Raw genomic sequence first — 18,518 nt, forward strand, 5'->3', positions numbered from 1 at the left:
CAATCAGCAAGATCTAAAACCATGTAAATTGCATGGAATCCTTCCTAGATGAGCCCAAGTACATAGGTATTTTGTTGATCTAAATGGCGGCCAGAGACAAAAAGACTGACTTTCATTCCTCTGTTGAGAATGAAGGCTGGTCTGGAATGAAGAGTGGGGATTCTTCACTTCTTTAAGCAGTTCGTTGTGTAATTTGTGTGTGAACTGTAAATTGATGCAAAATTATAAAATGTTCACTCCAAAAACTTGGTTGCTTCGAGTGCACCTTTCCCAATGAATGGATGGATATTTCTGATTTTCTTTCCCTAATTGATGCAGGAAGAAAAGATTATTTCGTTAATCCTCCAGGAGGATAACATTGGCGTAAAATTCGAACACAACGAGCAGCAATTCAGAGTCAGCAATTATAGTCAGTGCATTGTCTATCAAAAATCTTTTGCAAGTCAGCAAGTGAAAATAAAATGCACTATCAAAAATCTTTTGCAAGTCAGCAAGTGAAAATAAGGACCTTTTTGCCTGAGAGAGAGAGAGAGAGAGAGAGTGCTTCAACACAAGTTAGATATTCATACTAACAACTCAGCATGGAAAATCATGGTGTCTCAGAGGATCCTGAATCCTGATCCACATGGAATACATATCAAATGCTAACAGTTCCCATTACAAATAAAAACTTGGCATGACTAAGGTTTGGGTGATGTGAGCTGCCTCAGGTTGTACTTAGCCAATCCCTTGTACCGTTCAACAACCCCAATTAAGCACACGGTCTGACAAAATGGAAACAACAGGAAAAAAATATTATCAAATTTATCACGGTCAATAAAGGCAACAGACATCCAACAAGAAGTAAAAATGCTTTCACGTCAAAACTTGATAAATGATTTGTCAGAACAGGGTAGATAGTGAAATGAAGTCGATGCTGAGCTAAGAATTAGCTATATACAGTATCGTATTAATTTATGTATATCGTATTAATTTACAAGATTAACCCTTGGATCACTACTAAAGTTTCAGGGTACATGAAAGAAAATTGAATAAAGATGATATGAGATTTTAGAGAGATGGAGAGAGAGAGTCCTTGCATGAAGGTTGGATTTGATACCATGCAACAGCTGTAGCCATTGGTAAAAGTAAACAAATGATTGAACGAGTCAAAATCCAAAAGTTCTCTGTAACTCTTACAGCTAGGGAGTGTCGTTATTTATCATGGAACAGAATCAGCAAAATAAGATTCAAAACCCAACAAGATAAGGAGAATTTTCTTACCTTGATAATTTCAACTACAATGGTTTTGTCAGGATTGTTAAGATCAACTTTATGTGGTCCAGGAACGGATTTTGCAACTGCATTTATGATCTTCATCCTATCAATACCACTATTTGCACGAGCTTCAAACAGTACCGCAAACTGCATATAGAGAAGATACACTCCAAGTAAATACATAAAACAGGACTGTAGCTTGAATTGTCTGCTGTGGCCAAGGAATGTGATTTTTGCAAATATATACAAGGATGCAAAATGGTCAAAAAGGCCTGGACCCTGGTGATTCAATTGCTCAGTCCATTTCTTTTACTTTGGTTTTGGAAGAGATGAAAAGGGTGAGTAGGGCAGAAGAAATAACTAGACCTGATCAATCTGAATTAAGACTGTGATCTTCACCCTTACAAAAAAAGACTGATCTTCATCCAGTTACATACTCCTAAGTTCAAAACTGATAGATATATATACTTACAAAAAAAAAAAACTGAGATATATAAAAGTATATTAATCTCTTGTAGTTCCTAACTAGGTGTATACTTCCTGTGTACTTGGGCTATACCCATTTTAATATCAATAAAATATACTCTTACTTACAAAAAAAAAAATATAAGTATGTTAAGCTCATCAAGTTACATTAGATACCATCTCTCATTCCCAATAACACTTGCTTGAGTTCCCAGCTTAAAGACAAGGATTTGGTAAGTTGATCCCTTTCTAAAAACTCAATGACACCAAATAGCTAAACAGCAAACCAGTCAGCGCCCCCCCCCCCCCCCCCCCAAACACCACAAACACCCCCCCTTCTTTTCTCTGGCCTGTGAAACAAAAGTGGATGGAATCATCAACTCATCCTAGATTTTCAGGCACCCATATAATCATAGAATCCTAGGCTTTTACACAAAAATGCAAACGCACACAATAGATATATAATGTAATGAGGAACCATTGAAATGGAAGTCAAGAATCTCAAGATCATATTAATGCTGGGTCATTCTTCTTTCATGACTGTGAGCGACTAGACTGCAACAAATAAACAAATCACAGACCACAACAGTTTCCAAAAGCAAAACAAGTGGCAACATACATATCAAACTGGATCTAGAACTTACAGCATGTCTGTGGTACACGCCATCGCTGAGTATAAAAGATCATGCAACTGGACCACATTTTACACAGAAACCCAACCCGCAATAACCTTAATCTAGAGTTGTGAATTTGGTCAGGTGGGTTTGTCGCTGTGTATCAGTCCTAAACTCAGACTCTGCCCAGAGTCACTTCAGTCTAAGTTTATCAATTTATGCGAGATCTCTCGTTAATTTTTCTTTTCTTTTCCCATGGCACATTTTAAGTTAAAAGTCAAAACAACTAAAACCAACTTGCAAGCCTTAATGACAAACTAGAAAACAACTGGGAAATCAGTGCACCTCTGGCTCTGGCTGATTTTTTTTTTTTTATAGGTGTATCGAAACTCTGGCTGATTTATGAAAGAGTGTTTGTGAAAAACTATGCATTTGAAAATCTTGGTTCACTCTTTTGCAAAAATGTCCAACAAAGTGCTTCATGGAATAGTTATCCCTTGGAAGCATTAGAATCATTTGGAATCTGTTTATCAAAAGGTAAGATAAGGAATGGTAGAATTGATTAATGGTATTTACCTTCTGTGGGTTTTGAGTTTCCAATGGAAAATATTGTGCCACAAGAGGTTTTATTGCTCTTGAAATTTCCTCCTCTGAAGTATAGCATGCCACTTCAATAGGTAGCATCCTTAAGATGAACCTATATGCCAAACAAGCATGTCAGCTAGATGGCACAAATGTGGAATTTCTTCTGTCCATGTACTTTGTGTAGTTTAGCAGATGAGAAAGGAATGTACCTCGACATGTGTTTCCTTGTTGATGCAGCAGATGTCATTATGTGCTGCACAATATCTTTGGGACCAGGGTCTCCATCTATCTTCCGCATTTGAATGAAGACAACACCATTACATCCTGAATCAAGCTTGACAAAGTGCCTCTGCATAACAATTCATCGTCGGTACAAGAGAAAAACAAAGTCAACGACAAGCCCTTTGAGTCAGAACAAAATGAAGAAAGCCAATATGCCACCACCACCAAGGTCAGTCAAAGATTTGAACATATAGTATACTCTTCAAGATATGAGAACCTGCAAAGGGTGAATAAAAACTACAGATCACCGACAACTTGAAACCACCAATGGCGATGAGGTTGAATTTGTATATTCCCAGCTGTTGTAAAGGGCAAGGAGTCACGAACATTTATTTAAAAAACTGAAAAACTATTGCTATAAAAACCCGGTAGACTGGCCACAGCAAGTCAGTCTATCATTATTTTGCATTCAAAGACTTGATATAACATCATTTGAAGAAAAATAACAAAATATCTCCCTCTCATTCAGATCCAAAAGACTACCACATAAGTTCTGAGTTGAGATGCCATAATGGTTTGATGTAGTAGTGGCATTAAATTTTGTCTCCACCCTCTTGCCTTCTCTAGCCTATGGACTGTTTCCTATGTGAACCGAGCAAAGCATAGAAATCCCCCTCCCCCTATACCCATTTCAATAGAGGTGGTTTAATCATCATCAGTGATTGAAGGCCCTCTGAGATAAATTAGAGGGAAGCAGAATTGATACAACAATTTCTGATATCCAGTTCAGGAAACAGTCTGGATAGATGAAAATATCCAATAAATCTTTACTTTTTTGGGGAAATGTAAATCAGATTTTAAATTCTGCTTACCCAATTGAAGCATTTGGAAATATGGTTAAAATGTGATACTACTCTAATAATAATAATAATAATAATAATAATAAACTTTGATAATAAATAAATAGATGCATACAGCAGCATGAAATTGTATTTTTAGTCCAGATAGACCAGAGACACGACATACAAGACATTGAAACATGTCGGTAGCATACTTAATCAAATTTGCACTGCAGAAGAAATGGCTAGATGAGGCTAAAATGTGATACAACTCGAAAAAAATCTTTTAGAAAAAAACTTGTATGCATACAGCAGCAAGAGATTGAAGCTTTTAGTCCAGACCAACCACCAAACCGAGACACATGTAAGACATTGAAACATCACACTAGCACTTTACAAAATTTGCACTCGTGGAAGAAATGATTAAATGCACGATCAACCAAAACTTATTAGCATAGTCTATACAGAAAAAAAATCTTATCAGCATATCACCTTAGAAAAAAAGAGCAACTTTTTTTTTTATTGGCACCGGGTGTCCAGAACAACATCCCAACTAATCCTGGGGGTGCACAGGCCCTCGGCAAGAAGTTTTCCGCAAGTGCACCTCGGGTAATTCAAGGAGAAAAATCCCTAGTCCAATGGCCCCTAGAAAGAGATTGCACCCAAGGGGATTTGAACCTTAGACCTAGGAGGAGCATACCCCAAGCACAAGGCCTTTACCACTTGAGCCAACTCCTAGGGGTTAGAAAAAAAGAGCAACTAGACTACAGAGATGGAAAAGATAAGGATACATGAACAAAAGCTAACCAAAAAATAGGCTAAAGAACAATAATTAGAAGAAATGCCAGGAAAATTATTAATCATGACAAAAATATTCAAAAAAATGAATAATAATAATAATAATAATAATAATAATAAGCTAAAGAACAATTCCAGAAACCTTCAGGTATTGATGCAATTTCCATTTTTTTTATATAGGTAATCAAGAAATTTTATTCATAAGAAAAGAAGGCATAGCCCAAGTACACAAGATGTATGCATGAGAAGTACCTAACTAGAGTTTACACCTGAAAATAGAAAGTCATAGACATTAAGCCCATTACAATCAATGACCCCCCACCCATAAGAACAAAACTTTTTACCAATAAACAAAAATTTATTGGTGATTATAGGCATAACCCAAGTACATGGGACATATACAAGAGCGACACCTACGCATGATTGTCTTTTGGTGCCATTGAATCTGATAAATTTAAAAAGCAACTCAAAACTAAAATCAATCAACTTGCAAAGTTTAGCAGGCTGACTCACCTTATTCTTATCTCCCAACTCTTTGAGTTCAGCCTCAATTAGCCTATCAATGGACGTCTCCTCCACTTTTTCATGGATAACATGTTTCGATGCATCTGTTTCTAGACATTGTTTCTTTGTTGGGGGCTCCTCAGTTTCTTTTGGTTGATTCTCATGTTTGTCACCATCCACCTCAATACCATTAGCTTTTTCTTCTGTCTGATTTCCATGGTGCATACCAACTTTTGTATGAGGATCAGGCTCCTCATTTGTTGCATTTGAATGACTAGCTAAATCATTCTGAGAAGTATCTGATATAATCTGGCCTTCATCCTCCTCCTCCTCATCATCATCACCACCACTACTAGAAGACTCGGAATATGAGAACTTAATCTTCTTATTTAAAGGTTTATTGGGTAACTCAGCAAGCTTCACACCTGAATCCTTCCCGTGGACTATCTCTTCATAAAACTGAGATGAAAAAGGAAAACCAAGAGGATAGTTAATTAACTCCACCTCATAGATAGAGGGAAGTCAGGGTTCAGAAATTTATATCCATCCCTATGCAAATAGCAGCATCACACGCATACATGGCACATATGACAAACCTCATCACAAAGGTTCTCTATATGTTTTGTCATACTCCTCGTCAAAGACAGACATTAATGCTACAAAGAAGCTTTATCTATAATATTTCTCAAACTTCTTACAAGAGAGAAAATTAAAAACCGAGGCAACGGAACTTTTAAAATCAGGCAGGAACCGGAAGTGGTGCATAAGACCCATACAATCACATCAACGTAATACATCAACCCCAGGAGCAGAAAAAGGTCAATAATGGCCTCTTCTGACTAGAACATTCATCAACATTTTGTTTAAATTGAATATTCAAAGTGTAGTTCATCTAAACCAGAGAATAAATAACCCAAAGAAAACATAAATAATGTTCCTTTATCTAATTTGTTACTTATAACAGAACAAAAATCCTAGATACTTTTCATAAAAATAGGGCCAATGAGATGCGGTTAATAATCTCTACAAGGTTATTAGGTCATTCACTCCAAAGCATCTCAACTTTGGGGATAAATGAAATAAAAATAATAATATTCACGTTCAAGCCTCTCCACTTTGGAGATACTATAACCAACTGGAATTCACTACATTTTCCATTAATAGTTTCCGGTTAAACCTTATAAAGCAAGGATAAACTTTAAGCATAGATTCTCTTTTTTTTTTTTTTTATAAGTAATTTTAAGCATAGTATATAAAAGGAGCTTAGAAGGATAAACATCTTATAAGCTTTGATGGGGAGCATCTACCTAATTTTATCTTTCTTTTTGGGTTAAAGTGTCAGTTTATTGTGAAAAGAAAAGCATTTGATCATAAAAAGGACAGGATTTGCGTAGATGGATAGCTCCTAGGTGGATTTTTTTTTTCGGATAAGTAGCTCCTGGGTGAAATGTGAATCACATATAAATGCAAAGACTCAATGAGTGAAGAATAGCCACATGGTATGAACCAGAGCATTGATCTGAAGGAATTTTTCCACAAGATAGTTCACAGTTATGTGCACCACAAAATTGGTTTCAGTGCACAAGGGAAGGATTGACTAGGTGCTCCACCATCTCATCTTGTTTCTTTCCAATGCACTGTCAACCACTACTCAAAAGAACAAACAAACTCAGTCCCCTGTTAGCTCATGATTCGGGAAATTAAGGGTACCTCCAGGCTTATAGGAAATTATGGTGCATGTAGAATTCTGGCTCTAAAGGAAAGATCATTGAGAATCTCACTATCTTTTCCAAAGAACGGTGCAGAGTGAGTTGTGAGAAAATACATGGTTTTCGTGGATTTGTTATTTTTTCCTGAAGTTTGTCCATTTGGAAGTGCCTAGCCCTAATCATTATTTTCGTGTTAAATTATGAGGTCATGAGACAAAAATTAAGGAAGCCCAAAAGAGTTAATCCCACCCTGCTCATGAGAGGGTCGCAGAGTCGGCCAGGGACCAAATCTCATGAAGTGTCACTGAGTTTCAAATTCCCACCCCTATCCCTTGTGCCAAATTCACTCATCTAAAAATAAAATGCAGCTTGTGTGAACATTAGAGGAAAGAAGCAAGAGGGGGGAGGGGCAAGAGGCCAATGAACAGATACCAAGTCATGTAGAAACACTGAACAGTTCCTAGGAAAAGTAGCAACTGGAACAGAAAATGCTTCCATCAAGTTTAATACTTTACGACTGACAAATGCCTTCAAACTATCATAGTTCATATCAGGCCTGCTACTTGGTATGCATGTACAAAAAGTAACCAACTGATACAAGGATGCAGTGAAACATAACACGAGAGATATGAAAGCAAGAGTTAAAAGTATATACGTTGCCGAGAAGTCATTTAAAAATAACAAAGTAATTACAAGCTGATAATCCCATATAAATGGTTAATGCATGTTCTAAGGAAAACACGTCATAAATTGAGATTCGAGGTGCCACTTATCAAAAAAAAAAAAAGTTCGAGTTGCTAGATGGGAATGCTCTAGTGATGTTTTTTTATTTGATTTTTACACACCAGATTCAGATAGCAGGCCCCAATATTGTCAAGATGTTGTGGGATGTGAAGTTGATTGAACCACAATTCAGTCTGTACTTGATGCTTTAAAAAGTCAAATCTACTGGTGAGTTTCAACAACCCCCCCTGCACCCAGCGGGTGGGGTGGAAATTTGCACATATCTCAAATTCCCAATTTTAAAGTTAAATTTGTTCCAGTTTTTCAAATATTCAGCCATATTCTGCACACGTTTAAATAGATTCCCTAAATTATTGTACCAAATATTCCACTAAAATGAAGAAAAAAAGGTAAAACCAAATTTTCAACATAATTAGGCCAATTTTTTTCCCTTTTAATCTTGTTTAACTTCACCTCCAATAAATTTCATGTTGCAAAAAGTAACTTGGCCAAATATCAATCTAATTCAGTCCCAGACTTCTGTCAATACTCAGGTGACTTTAAAGTAAGTTCATAAATGACGGGGAAAAACCTTTGGAACCCAGAAGAGCAAGCATGAAGACACAGACGTTAATAACAAACAAACACATGCCCACAAAGAATTTAAAGATTAAAGATCAAACATTTATTTTTTTAAAAACCAAAAAAATTGAAAATAACATATCATTCAAAACAACAATAAGAAACTAAAAGCTAATATACAGAGAGAGAGAGAGAGAGAGAGAGAGAGAGAGAGAGAGAGAAGGATATACAGAGTCAATAACGTTGACGGCTTCATGAGAGGCCTGGCTTTCCCGGCCTCCGTCGCAGGTAATGAAGAATCCTTGCACTCCGGGCCGCAATGGGTACGAACCCTTCCTTTTTACTGGCTTCTGAAACACGAAGAAAAATCATTGTGTATGAAACCAAGTTCACAGAAACTACACAGTTAATATCACAGAGAGAGAGAGAGAGAGAGAGAGAGAGAGAGAGAGACGTTGTGGGGAAGATAGCGCTGCTTTCTCTTCTTGCCCTTGATGGCGTTGTTGCCACCACCGTTCGACTTCGACTTGGTGTCCGCTGTCATTGGGGGAGAGAGAGAGAGAGAGAGAGAGAGAGAACAAACTAGTTAAGAACTTGAGTAATGCTATAGAGCAGCCACTGTAGCGCTGCACACAGTGCACACCCTACGTGGCTGCCTTTTTTTTTTTATTTTTTTTTAACGAAACGGTGCGTTTTGTGTATGTTTTGTAATTCGGTTGGATTGGCTTTTCGTCATTTGCTTCCCCATTCGAATTTGTCCCGCGAAAGAGCTCCTCCCTAGCCTGCCCGCGTCGCATCACCTTCCTCTGCCCAGCGCCGCCCTGCGACGCCGTCGTCTCTCCGTTCAGCGACACCCAGCGATCTTCCTCTTCCTGCAAAGCGCCACCACTCCCTGAGTGCTCCTCTGACAGAGCAAATCGCACATTAACCCCGAGTAACAAAGCCGTCCGACGTTCCTCTGTTTCGCCGCCGTCCCTGGTCAACGGTAAAAAGTTGTTCAGTTTTTCGATGACTTTGATTAAGTTGTTAATGTTTACTGAGAGAGGTGCAGTAAAAGGGTATTGTGAGAAGGGTTTCGAAAGAGTTAGGGCATGGAGAAAAAACCAAACTTTCTGCTGTTAATGACCTCTGTTTTCATTAAAGTTTTGAAAGGCATCGTTTTTATTGTACTGGAGTGATTTAGTTGAACTTCTAATTGTCTAGAAGCGAGGGGTGTGTCTTTGTGAGTGTGTGCAGAAACTGAGAGGGATGTGGGTGGGGTACCGAGTCTGAGATTGTAAGTTGGTCTGACTGAGTGGACTCACTGGGGGCTTGGACACGCTCCACCCAGCCTCAGTGTGGCTACCTATAACTTCTTTTTTGATAGTCTATTGGTCTATCAAGAGGTGCTCCTTAGAATATCACGAATTTTTTTTTTGCCAGTGGTTCCAGGTGAGTTTACTGAACTTAATTGATTTTCAAAGAAATCTTCCGAACAAGTGACATGATTTCCTGCATTTTACTATCCATGTTATATTATGTGCATAGTTTGTGGGAAAATTATTAACCATTATATGGAACTGAATGGAGCCATGAGGATCTGCAAAATGCTTTGTAGAAGTGTTGAGTCGTGCATTTTGTTTAAAATACGAAGTGGTTGATCGTATGATAACCAAGTAATGTTTTTATATGCGAATATGATAGAGATTCATCACATAATCTTTTTGATTTTAAATAGGATTCTCACAGTGAATGTTATGAGCAGTGAACACAAGCATATATGGTTAGAGTAATGGTGATCATTATGATAACCAAGATGCTTAAGAAAATAAGAAATAAGCAGTGTACGTTTTTATGCATGTAAGAAAAAGAGCTGCCCATATACCTATTAATATGAAGTGAATTTTAAAATGAATTTGGAATATAAATATCGATGTGTTATGTTTTTCATTTGTTATAGCTGAATTGTATTTCCCATGCAGTGTTGATGGCCTTAGGATATTTTTATTAAACTATCCTGGTTTCATGCAGTTTATTTGTATAAGATCTAAAGGATACTCTGCAGAAAGTTTCTTCATCATTAGTATGTTTATGTCCATGTTTAAGCATGAAGTGATTAATTTAATTTATTAATTAAAGCATGGGCTGATGGTTGTCTTTATAGTTTGCTGATTTTTGGGAAACTTCGAGTTTAAATCCGAAGGGTGTTTGAACTCGATGCTCATGAATCTAACTATTTCCATAATTACAGAATCAAGTTGATGTAAATATGTCCTACCCTCAACCGAGTAATCCGGATGACTTTAATCGAGTTGAAGACCCATGCCAAGTATTAGTTACCCTAAATTCCCAAATTTTTTTGGCAAAAATTTGGATGAAGTCATGTTTCCAAACTAACACCTATAATTTTTTTTGCATTGGTTGTACAATGCAGTACCCTTCGTCGGGCAATCCATATGCTTCTTTGCAAGAATCTCCCGAATGCCCAGAGTTCTCAGAAAATGTTGGTTGTACATTTGATGATGCTGCTGATGGTATTTAAGTTCTGTATGCTTTCACTTTAATGATGCTCTGATTGAATGAGGTCTAATCCATCCCGCTGTTTTCATCTTTAGAAATGTACCTCGACATAGAAGAAGACTTGGAGGGTAGCACCGTTGTCCCGGATGATGAGGTACGGGTTGATGCTCCAAGATCTGGGATGGAATTCGAGAGTGTAAAAGAGCTTTTGGGGTACTATAAGAAATATGCTAAGCAAGAGGGATTCGGTGTAAGGACACAGAGGACGAAGAGAGATGATGATGGTCGGCCTGTGTATGTCACAGTTGGTTGTGCTCGTGGAGGAAAATACCAACCGAAGCACAAGGATATATCTAAGCCACGGCCAACAACTAAGACGGATTGCAAGGCGAAGGTAAATGCCACTTTGAAACAAAATGAAAAATGGCTTGTCACCACTGTTGAGAATACACACAACCATATCACTGTGAGCCCCAAGAAGACTAGACTCTTAAGATCACACAAGGTTCTAGATGAATATAGTCAAAGAATTCTTGAGTTAAATGACAGAGCCGGTATCCGAATGAATAAGAATTATTATTCTCTAGTAGTTGATGCGGGGGGGTTTGAAAACCTAGAATTTCAAGAGAAAGATTGTCGGAATTTCATTGATAAGTCTAGACATTTAAGGTTGGGAAAAGGAGGTGGTGAAGCACTCAGGGTTTATTTCCAAAGAATGAGACAGAAGAATGATGGTTTCGTTTATGACATCGACGTTGATGATGAGGGACGGCTAAGAAATGTTTTTTGGGCCGATGCACGTTGTCGAGCATCTTATGAGTGTTTCGGGGACGTTGTGACATTCGACACAACGTACCTAACAAATCGATACGGAATGCCTTTTGCTCCATTTATCGGTGTTAATCATCATGGCCAATCCATATTACTAGGGGCAGGTTTGTTGTCAAGTGAGGACACACACACCTTCATTTGGTTGTTTAGAATGTGGTTGGACTGCATGAACGGTCGAGCGCCGAAGGCGATCATAACGGACCAAGACCGGGCAATGAAGAACGCAATTGCCCTTGTATTTCCGGGAACCCGCCATAGATATTGTCTATGGCATATAATGCGCAAACTTCCCGAGAAGTTAGGTTCTCACTCCCATTTCAGCTCAGGGTTGAAATCCTCCATTCAGGCTGCTTTGTATGATTCACATACCTCCACGGAATTTGAGGAGAGATGGGGTCAACTACTTGATATGTATGATTTAAGAGAGAATAATTGGCTCAAGTCCTTATACGAGGAAAGGACCTTTTGGGTTCCAGTTTATTTGAAAGACGTATTTTGGGCTGGTATGAGTACGACCCAACGTTCAGAAAGCATGAATGCTTTTTTTGACGGGTATGTCCATTCTGGAACGACGTTGAAGGAATTTGTCGACCAATTCGATAATGCTCTCAGGAAAAAGGTAGAGGTGGAGACCACGGCTGATTTCAACTCTATTAACCAAACGATCCCTTGTGTGTCCCCTTTCAACTTTGAGAAGCAGTTTCAGAAAGTATACACAGCAACAAAGTTTAAAGAGTTCCAAAAAGAGTTGATGGGCTTAATGTGTTGTAATTGCACAATGGTCTCCCAGCAGGGGTGCATTTCAACCTTCGATATTTTGGATGAAATAGCTTTTGATGACTGCACAAAAATAGTCCACTACACAGTTTATTATAATGAAGAGGAGTGCGAATTGAAATGCACATGTGCTCTATTTGAGATGAGGGGAATTTTATGTAGGCATGCACTTAGAGTTTGTCAGTTTAAGAGGATTAGTGTGTTGCCAGAAAGATATGTCTTGGATCGATGGAGAAAGGACGAGAAACGGAGATATACATTGATCCCAAGTAGTTATGATGACTGTCGGGCTAGTGGAGATGCACGGAGGTATGAGATGGTGGTTAAACGATGCATGAAACTAGCAACAAAAATATCCCCAAGTTCTGAGCGTGTGAATGCTTTCCTGCGGTATGTCGATGACTTTGATTCGAAATGTGATGATGAAGATGTACGTCGATGCAACAATTCTGAATCAACCGTGGTCGGCCACAGCAGTTTAACGGATAAGGGAAAGAAGCTATTAAGCCCCCATGTGGTCCGAGGGAAAGGGAGACCCCCAATTAAGAGAAAGGTTCCGCCATTGGAGAAGTTGGCAACAAAGAGAAAACGGAAAACGGTATCTATTTTAACATATTAAACATTTCAGCTAAAGTTTATATTAACTTTAAGAAAGTAATGAACGTTCCAGTTTAATTTTTGTCCTTTATGAATGGTTAGACTTGCAGGCTGATATTTGAGAATGAAACAACATTCTTGAACAGCCCGGCATCTCAGCTAGATGAGGGAGTTGAACGTGATGCGGGAGTTGGTGATATGGGAACACAAAACAGTGTTCTCACACAAGGGCTGCCATTGGGGAATGATGAGGTGTTATACACATTGTTCTACCTCTCACACTTTCTGTTAAATGCATTTTGGTCGATGACTGAGTTAATCTAGTTGGTTGGTTGTTTATTTATTGAAAGGTAAACTTGATACTGTATATTAATTTTTTTTTCCAGATGGGTGACCATTTTTGATGTGGTCTAATGCTGGAGTCATCATGGATAATATATGTGCTCTATTTTGGATGGGTGACTGTTGTGTTGATTTTTCAGATGCATGACCAAGTGGAAAATGTTGTGTAATTATGGACGGAGTTTTTGGAACATTTCTATTAACCACTTGTGATGAACAATAATTTATAGTGCAGTGGGGTATGAAAAGGGGCCGATGGTTAACAAAGCTTTTGGAGATATGTAACAGGTGTGAGTTCTCTATACTTTGGGCTTGTTTTACAGATTTGCAACATTTTTTTTTTTCTTTTTGCATTTTTGGGCCTTACTTCTAAATCTAGGCAGTGGTGTTGAGCTGCAGGGGTGGCAGTATGAAGAGTAGGTTGCTATGGAAAATATAGGTGGTACAAAGTTGAAGGTTTGATATCCTTGAACCTCAACCTTTTTTGTAGACGTTGAAGATTTCATGAAACAAATTTATAAGTTGTTTAAGTTTTGTATTTTTGTTTATTCCATCCTTTACTTATCAAAAAAAAGTTTTGTATTTTTGTATTTTTGTCTATTTATTCATTAACAATCTGCTTTGTATATGAGCAGAACTACTTGGGATCATTTTGTTGATCTTCAACTCAGGAGGGAGATATGTCTTGGTTAGGCGGCTTTAAGATGCACGGCAACATATGTAGGCGACAACTTTCTGGATCCATGCATTTGTTTTTTGGGCAGAAGAGTAGCACTGAATTGATTTTTGGGAAACACAAAGTCACCCATCTACGTGATTATGAATTTTATAGAACAAATTTAATGATCCGAATGTATTTAACTTTCTGTTGGCTTATACGTATGACTTGGATGTAATACATTTAAGTTTGATTCTAATGTATGCAAGTCACGGTAGTGCTATATTCCCGAGAAGTTATTCTTCTTCAAATTCCAGAAATACATCAACTGTCCTAACTAACTCAAACCAAGGGGACCATATTTCATGGATGGTGGTTAGGTGGCTGGAAACTTACATAGGCATATAAACCTGTGTCATGATTAGCCAAACAGTTTCAACCAATTTCTGGATGCTACTCAATAGCAGAATCTGAATGGATACGAAGTTGAAACATATATTCATTAATTAAAGAGCTAAATAATTATACAAGGTGGCTGGAAATTTCCCTTGCTTGTACATCATAACCAAAACTATTACATACACAAATTACATGTCGGGAACAAGCACAAAATGAAAAGTTTCCATACATGACAGTCAACTTCCAATTTATCCAAACCAAGCTATAATTATTACAGCTGTAAGAATCCAATACAAACACAATAATGTTCTATTAGATTTTTTCAGGCTTCTCTCTCTCTCGTTTACTTTCTCCTCCCTTTTCTGCACTTGGCACTCTCGCAGCAAGACCTCATCCCACATAGTCCAAACTTTAGTCTCTCTACTCCGAATGTTTTGATCTAGCAAAAGATATATATCCGTCCACACGAAGAATTCACATCGTGCATCGCCCTGCAACCAGTTCAAACTCCCAATTATTAACACGAATAGGCTGGAAGCATGAATATTTTAAGATATTATGACTAAGGATTAGCTGCTTTACCGTATCATATTTTGGGCAAGCAAAAAATTTTCTCAACGGATTAGACTTAGTGCGGGATGTCTTTAGTTGTGTTTTCAAGCCACACCAACAAGTTGGTGATTCCATCACAAAATCACCAAATGAAGATGATGATTGGGATGATGCCATGCCACCTTCAAAAAATCGAATGACAAGTACAAACACAAGAGTCTATCTAATTGTGATAATCCAGTACACGGTAATAGAGCCTAATGAATGACTGCTGAAGAAAGATGCAGAAAATCACTAGCAAAACCAAATAAACAGACTTGAACCCCTGCACAAATACAGTCTATCCAGTTCATTCTTCATGAACAACAAAACAGTAAGCATGTCCATTAGAATACGCACCACTTGGCATGCCAATACAAACAGGCCTTTGGATCAAATATGTCAGATATTTTCCTTATCAACTAAACTTAACCAACAACATCAGGTTGAAAACAGATAAACTAACTAAAAGCAAACACCCAATACACATTTGGGCAATCCATATTTGATACAAGCTATGCACATTTAATGAGTATCACTTTCATGTATTATAAATATTTCATGAAACGCTTAAATTATTTACATGATTCATCACATGCAGCAGGTGTGAGCCATTCCAATTATTAGCAAAGTTTTTTCATGATTCATCACATTATTCTCGGTTTTATTTTGTTTTATGCACAACCAAAACTATTGAGTTCTGTAATTTATTTTGGTACTTTTTTCCACTACACAGATCAAACTAATAATCATCGAAAAATTATAATATAGCACTACCATAACTAGATACAATGATCTAATAAAAAAGAGTCTTAAGGAAAAAGCAGAGTACCAGAAAAATTATCCCTCTTTTGTTCGACTTCAAAATGTAAATGATAATGTTTGTGAAACCGAGCTCGTCAAGCAGAAAATAAGGTTTGCAATGTGTTTGCCCTAGGTCTTTCGAAACCCATCTCTTTCGAAACCAGTTTCTATCCAAACCCATCTCTTCCGAAACCCATCTCTTCCGAAACCCATCTCTATCGAAACCCATCTCTATCGAAACCCATCTCTTTCGAAACCCATCTCTTTCGAAACCCATCTCACAATACTCAACAAAACAAATTTCTCAGTAAATTATTTGATAATCATTTGAAAGGAAAACTAGGTACAACATTTACCTATGCGACTGAGCAAGCGCCGGTGAAACAAATATGACAGAGGCAGGTGATGCGACGCGACGAACCAGCTCGTATTTTGCAGGACAGATTCGAATGGGGGTGGGTTTTCTGGGCGACGCGGGGGTTAGGGGTCGGGATGGGAGAGAGGATTGGGATGGGGGGGAAGAGGGTTTGCTCGTGGGGGGGTGGGGATGATTCGGAGAGGAGTAGTTACAACGTTTCTTCAGATTCGAATGGGGGTGGGTTTGCCCTAGCGAGGGGATATGGGTGGGGGGTGGGTCGTGGGTGGGGAGGGGAGGATTCGGAGAGGGGAGGATTCGGAGACGAGATGAGAGAAGGAGGGGGAAGTTTGAAATCCTCGAATTATGATCCTCTGACGTTCTGTTTTTCAGGGACATAAATGTCATTTTACTACACACCACGTAAGGTGTGCTCCGGCTGAAGCCAAATAGTGGCTGACGCTCAGAATTATTCTAAGAACTTGGAGGGTTCCTAATTCCATATACGGTTCTGCTCCTTCTGAAGCTTCATTTTTCATTACTTATTTTTTAAAATTTTGTGACTTTCAAAATTACAAATTATGTGTGAAATTTAAAAATAAAAATAAAGGAAAAAACAGTATAGGTTCTTTTTCAGGGCAAGAATAATTCATCAAGGATAGTTTTTAGGGCTAGCCCAGCCCGCTCACGGATTCATCAATCTCAATTCGTTACTCCGGAGTCCTTAATTACGTTTCGATATTTAAAATGACAAATATTCTAACTATAAATGATTATATAAAGATAATTTTACAAACTGATATAATATAAAATGATTCGTCAAATTATAAAGTTATTTTTATTATAAAATAGATATAATAGATTACGTGAAACCATATCAATTTGTGAAATTATTTTTATATAATCTCTTTGTGGCTGTAACAGTACTCATTTAAAATATTTTAGTATATCTGTAAATAGTAATAAAATAATTTAATTTATAATATTTTATTGGATGTTAGAAAATGAGAGAAAAAAAAGTTGAATAAAAAATTATGAAGTTAAAAATTACTTAAATATAATTTTTTAATATAATTTTTATTTTAAAATTCGAAAACATAGTATTATTTTTTTTATTTAGTTTGAGAGTTTTGAAAAATTATAATAATTAGATGAAAAAATTTAAATTTTAAAAGTGTTGTATTTGGGTGATTTTTGGGATAAAACTATATGAAAATGTCTTAAAATAATTGGGTTGCAAACTAACCCTTAATTATTTGGTTTTCTTTTTCACATAATTGGTGAGGAGGATTCCTAGCATAATTTGCCATATTTAATTCAAGAGAAAACTTTAGAAATGGTCAGGCTTCTAATGACCCAGGAGCAACCCACCAATAAATAACTGACACCTAGGCTTTCCACCACAATTATCTTGTGGTTGCACTACATCTAATTATTGTGTATTTTATAAACATGTAAGCCCTCCGACACATAGGCTTTCGCACCCTTCGCACCCCCCTCTCTACCCCTTTGCACGGCTAGAGCTCGCACCCCCCACGATACCCACCTCACGCATGGCTTCGTCTCCTCTCGCGACACAAAAGCTCTCGCATGGCACCCCTCTCTCACACAGCTCTAGATAGCTTCCATAGAATCATGCTCCTTAGTTCTAGAACACAAAAATCTATTATATATTTTGGGTTACAGATTTCATTTCCTTCTAATTACATTTTGTATCGATTTTCATCTCATTATAATACCGATTGAGTACTGTGAATGGTAAAAATTACCTGAGCAACACCAAGGTTACCAATGTCAACCATGAAAAATCGTTAGTTGCCGATTGGGGTGGTGCGACAGTGGTGCATAATCCGTGTGGTTGGCAGTGGTGCGAAATATGTGTGGGTGAGATGGTGCTCAATCCATGAGGGTCAGTGGTCTGAAAAAACTAAGCCAGGCAATGGATGGTTAGCATCAGACTGAGATGGTGGCAGTGGAACTGAGTTTGGTCTTGGGCAGCACTGCAAAGAGACGGAAGATAAGGGCGTCAATGAAGACAAAAAGAGGGGCAAAGAGCTTAAAGCCTATTTATATGCGGGTGGTTAGAATCGTTTATGTGTGGTGAAGCCTATTTCTCTAATTGTGTTTTTCCTTACGTGGCAACCACTAAATTGAGGGCTGCTCTTGGACGTTTATTAGCCCGACTGTTGCAAAGCGTTTCGCTTAATTCAAAGGTGGTAGGGCACTCAAATCTTACCACTCACCCATCTTTTAGATAATTCATCCGTCTCATAACTATAAGGCAAGTAAATAATATGCATTTTTTAGCACAAGATGCTAGTCTACTCACTCAGTTATAGCTCAAAGTTACCAATCAACGTGGCATGA

General features: G+C 37.8%; 3 protein-coding genes across 6 annotated transcripts; 2 read left to right on the top strand and 1 right to left on the bottom strand.

Moving 5' to 3' along the window:
* Positions 1 to 544: 544 nt before the first annotated feature.
* Positions 545 to 16,764, bottom strand: LOC122291927 (THUMP domain-containing protein 1 homolog). Of its 2 annotated transcripts, none has more exons than XM_043099983.1 (8): positions 16,633 to 16,764; positions 8,753 to 8,891; positions 8,529 to 8,645; positions 5,294 to 5,743; positions 3,131 to 3,270; positions 2,913 to 3,033; positions 1,264 to 1,404; positions 545 to 764 (listed from the first exon to the last, which is right to left on the bottom strand). In XM_043099983.1, the coding sequence occupies exons 2-8, from the start codon at positions 8,840 to 8,842 to the stop codon at positions 681 to 683; spliced, it is 1,143 nt and encodes a 380-aa protein (XP_042955917.1). In that variant the 5' UTR covers positions 8,843 to 8,891; positions 16,633 to 16,764; the 3' UTR covers positions 545 to 680. The 2 variants fall into 2 exon arrangements, with proteins under 2 accessions (XP_042955917.1, XP_042955916.1); XM_043099982.1 differs by having other exon boundaries at positions 8,529 to 8,648; positions 16,633 to 16,763.
* LOC122291130 (protein FAR1-RELATED SEQUENCE 5-like) lies at positions 10,706 to 12,251 on the top strand. Its single transcript, XM_043098775.1, has 3 exons — positions 10,706 to 10,811; positions 10,893 to 12,131; positions 12,241 to 12,251. The coding sequence occupies exons 1-3, from the start codon at positions 10,706 to 10,708 to the stop codon at positions 12,249 to 12,251; spliced, it is 1,356 nt and encodes a 451-aa protein (XP_042954709.1).
* LOC122291929 (protein FAR-RED IMPAIRED RESPONSE 1-like) lies at positions 12,357 to 14,285 on the top strand. 3 transcript variants are annotated; one of them, XM_043099985.1, is made up of 5 exons: positions 12,357 to 13,003; positions 13,105 to 13,254; positions 13,389 to 13,632; positions 13,744 to 13,800; positions 13,980 to 14,285. In XM_043099985.1, exons 1-3 carry the CDS (start codon positions 12,380 to 12,382, stop codon positions 13,404 to 13,406), a joined length of 792 nt encoding a protein of 263 aa, XP_042955919.1. In that variant the 5' UTR covers positions 12,357 to 12,379; the 3' UTR covers positions 13,407 to 13,632; positions 13,744 to 13,800; positions 13,980 to 14,285. The 3 variants fall into 3 exon arrangements, 2 of the variants coding, with proteins under 2 accessions (XP_042955919.1, XP_042955918.1); XR_006236808.1 differs by having other exon boundaries at positions 12,357 to 13,352; positions 13,485 to 13,632; XM_043099984.1 differs by having other exon boundaries at positions 13,105 to 13,632.
* Positions 16,765 to 18,518: the final 1,754 nt, after the last annotated feature.

This window comes from Carya illinoinensis, chromosome 13 (genome assembly GCF_018687715.1).
Source record: "Carya illinoinensis cultivar Pawnee chromosome 13, C.illinoinensisPawnee_v1, whole genome shotgun sequence".
Lineage (NCBI taxonomy): Eukaryota > Viridiplantae > Streptophyta > Magnoliopsida > Fagales > Juglandaceae > Carya > Carya illinoinensis.

Coding starts and splice junctions, on each gene's coding strand:
- LOC122291927 (XM_043099982.1), bottom strand. CDS start 8,842: ATGACAGCGGACACCAAGTCGAAGTCGAACGGTGGTGGCAACAACGCC. Junction 5,744..8,528: donor CCGTCAACGTTATTGACTCT/GTATATCCTTCT, acceptor TTTTCATCTCAG/TTTTATGAAGAGATAGTCCA. Junction 3,034..3,130: donor ACAAGGAAACACATGTCGAG/GTACATTCCTTT, acceptor TTTGGCATATAG/GTTCATCTTAAGGATGCTAC.
- LOC122291130 (XM_043098775.1), top strand. CDS start 10,706: ATGCAGTACCCTTCGTCGGGCAATCCATATGCTTCTTTGCAAGAATCT. Junction 10,812..10,892: donor ATTTGATGATGCTGCTGATG/GTATTTAAGTTC, acceptor TTTCATCTTTAG/AAATGTACCTCGACATAGAA.
- LOC122291929 (XM_043099984.1), top strand. CDS start 12,380: ATGGGCTTAATGTGTTGTAATTGCACAATGGTCTCCCAGCAGGGGTGC. Junction 13,004..13,104: donor CAAAGAGAAAACGGAAAACG/GTATCTATTTTA, acceptor ATGAATGGTTAG/ACTTGCAGGCTGATATTTGA.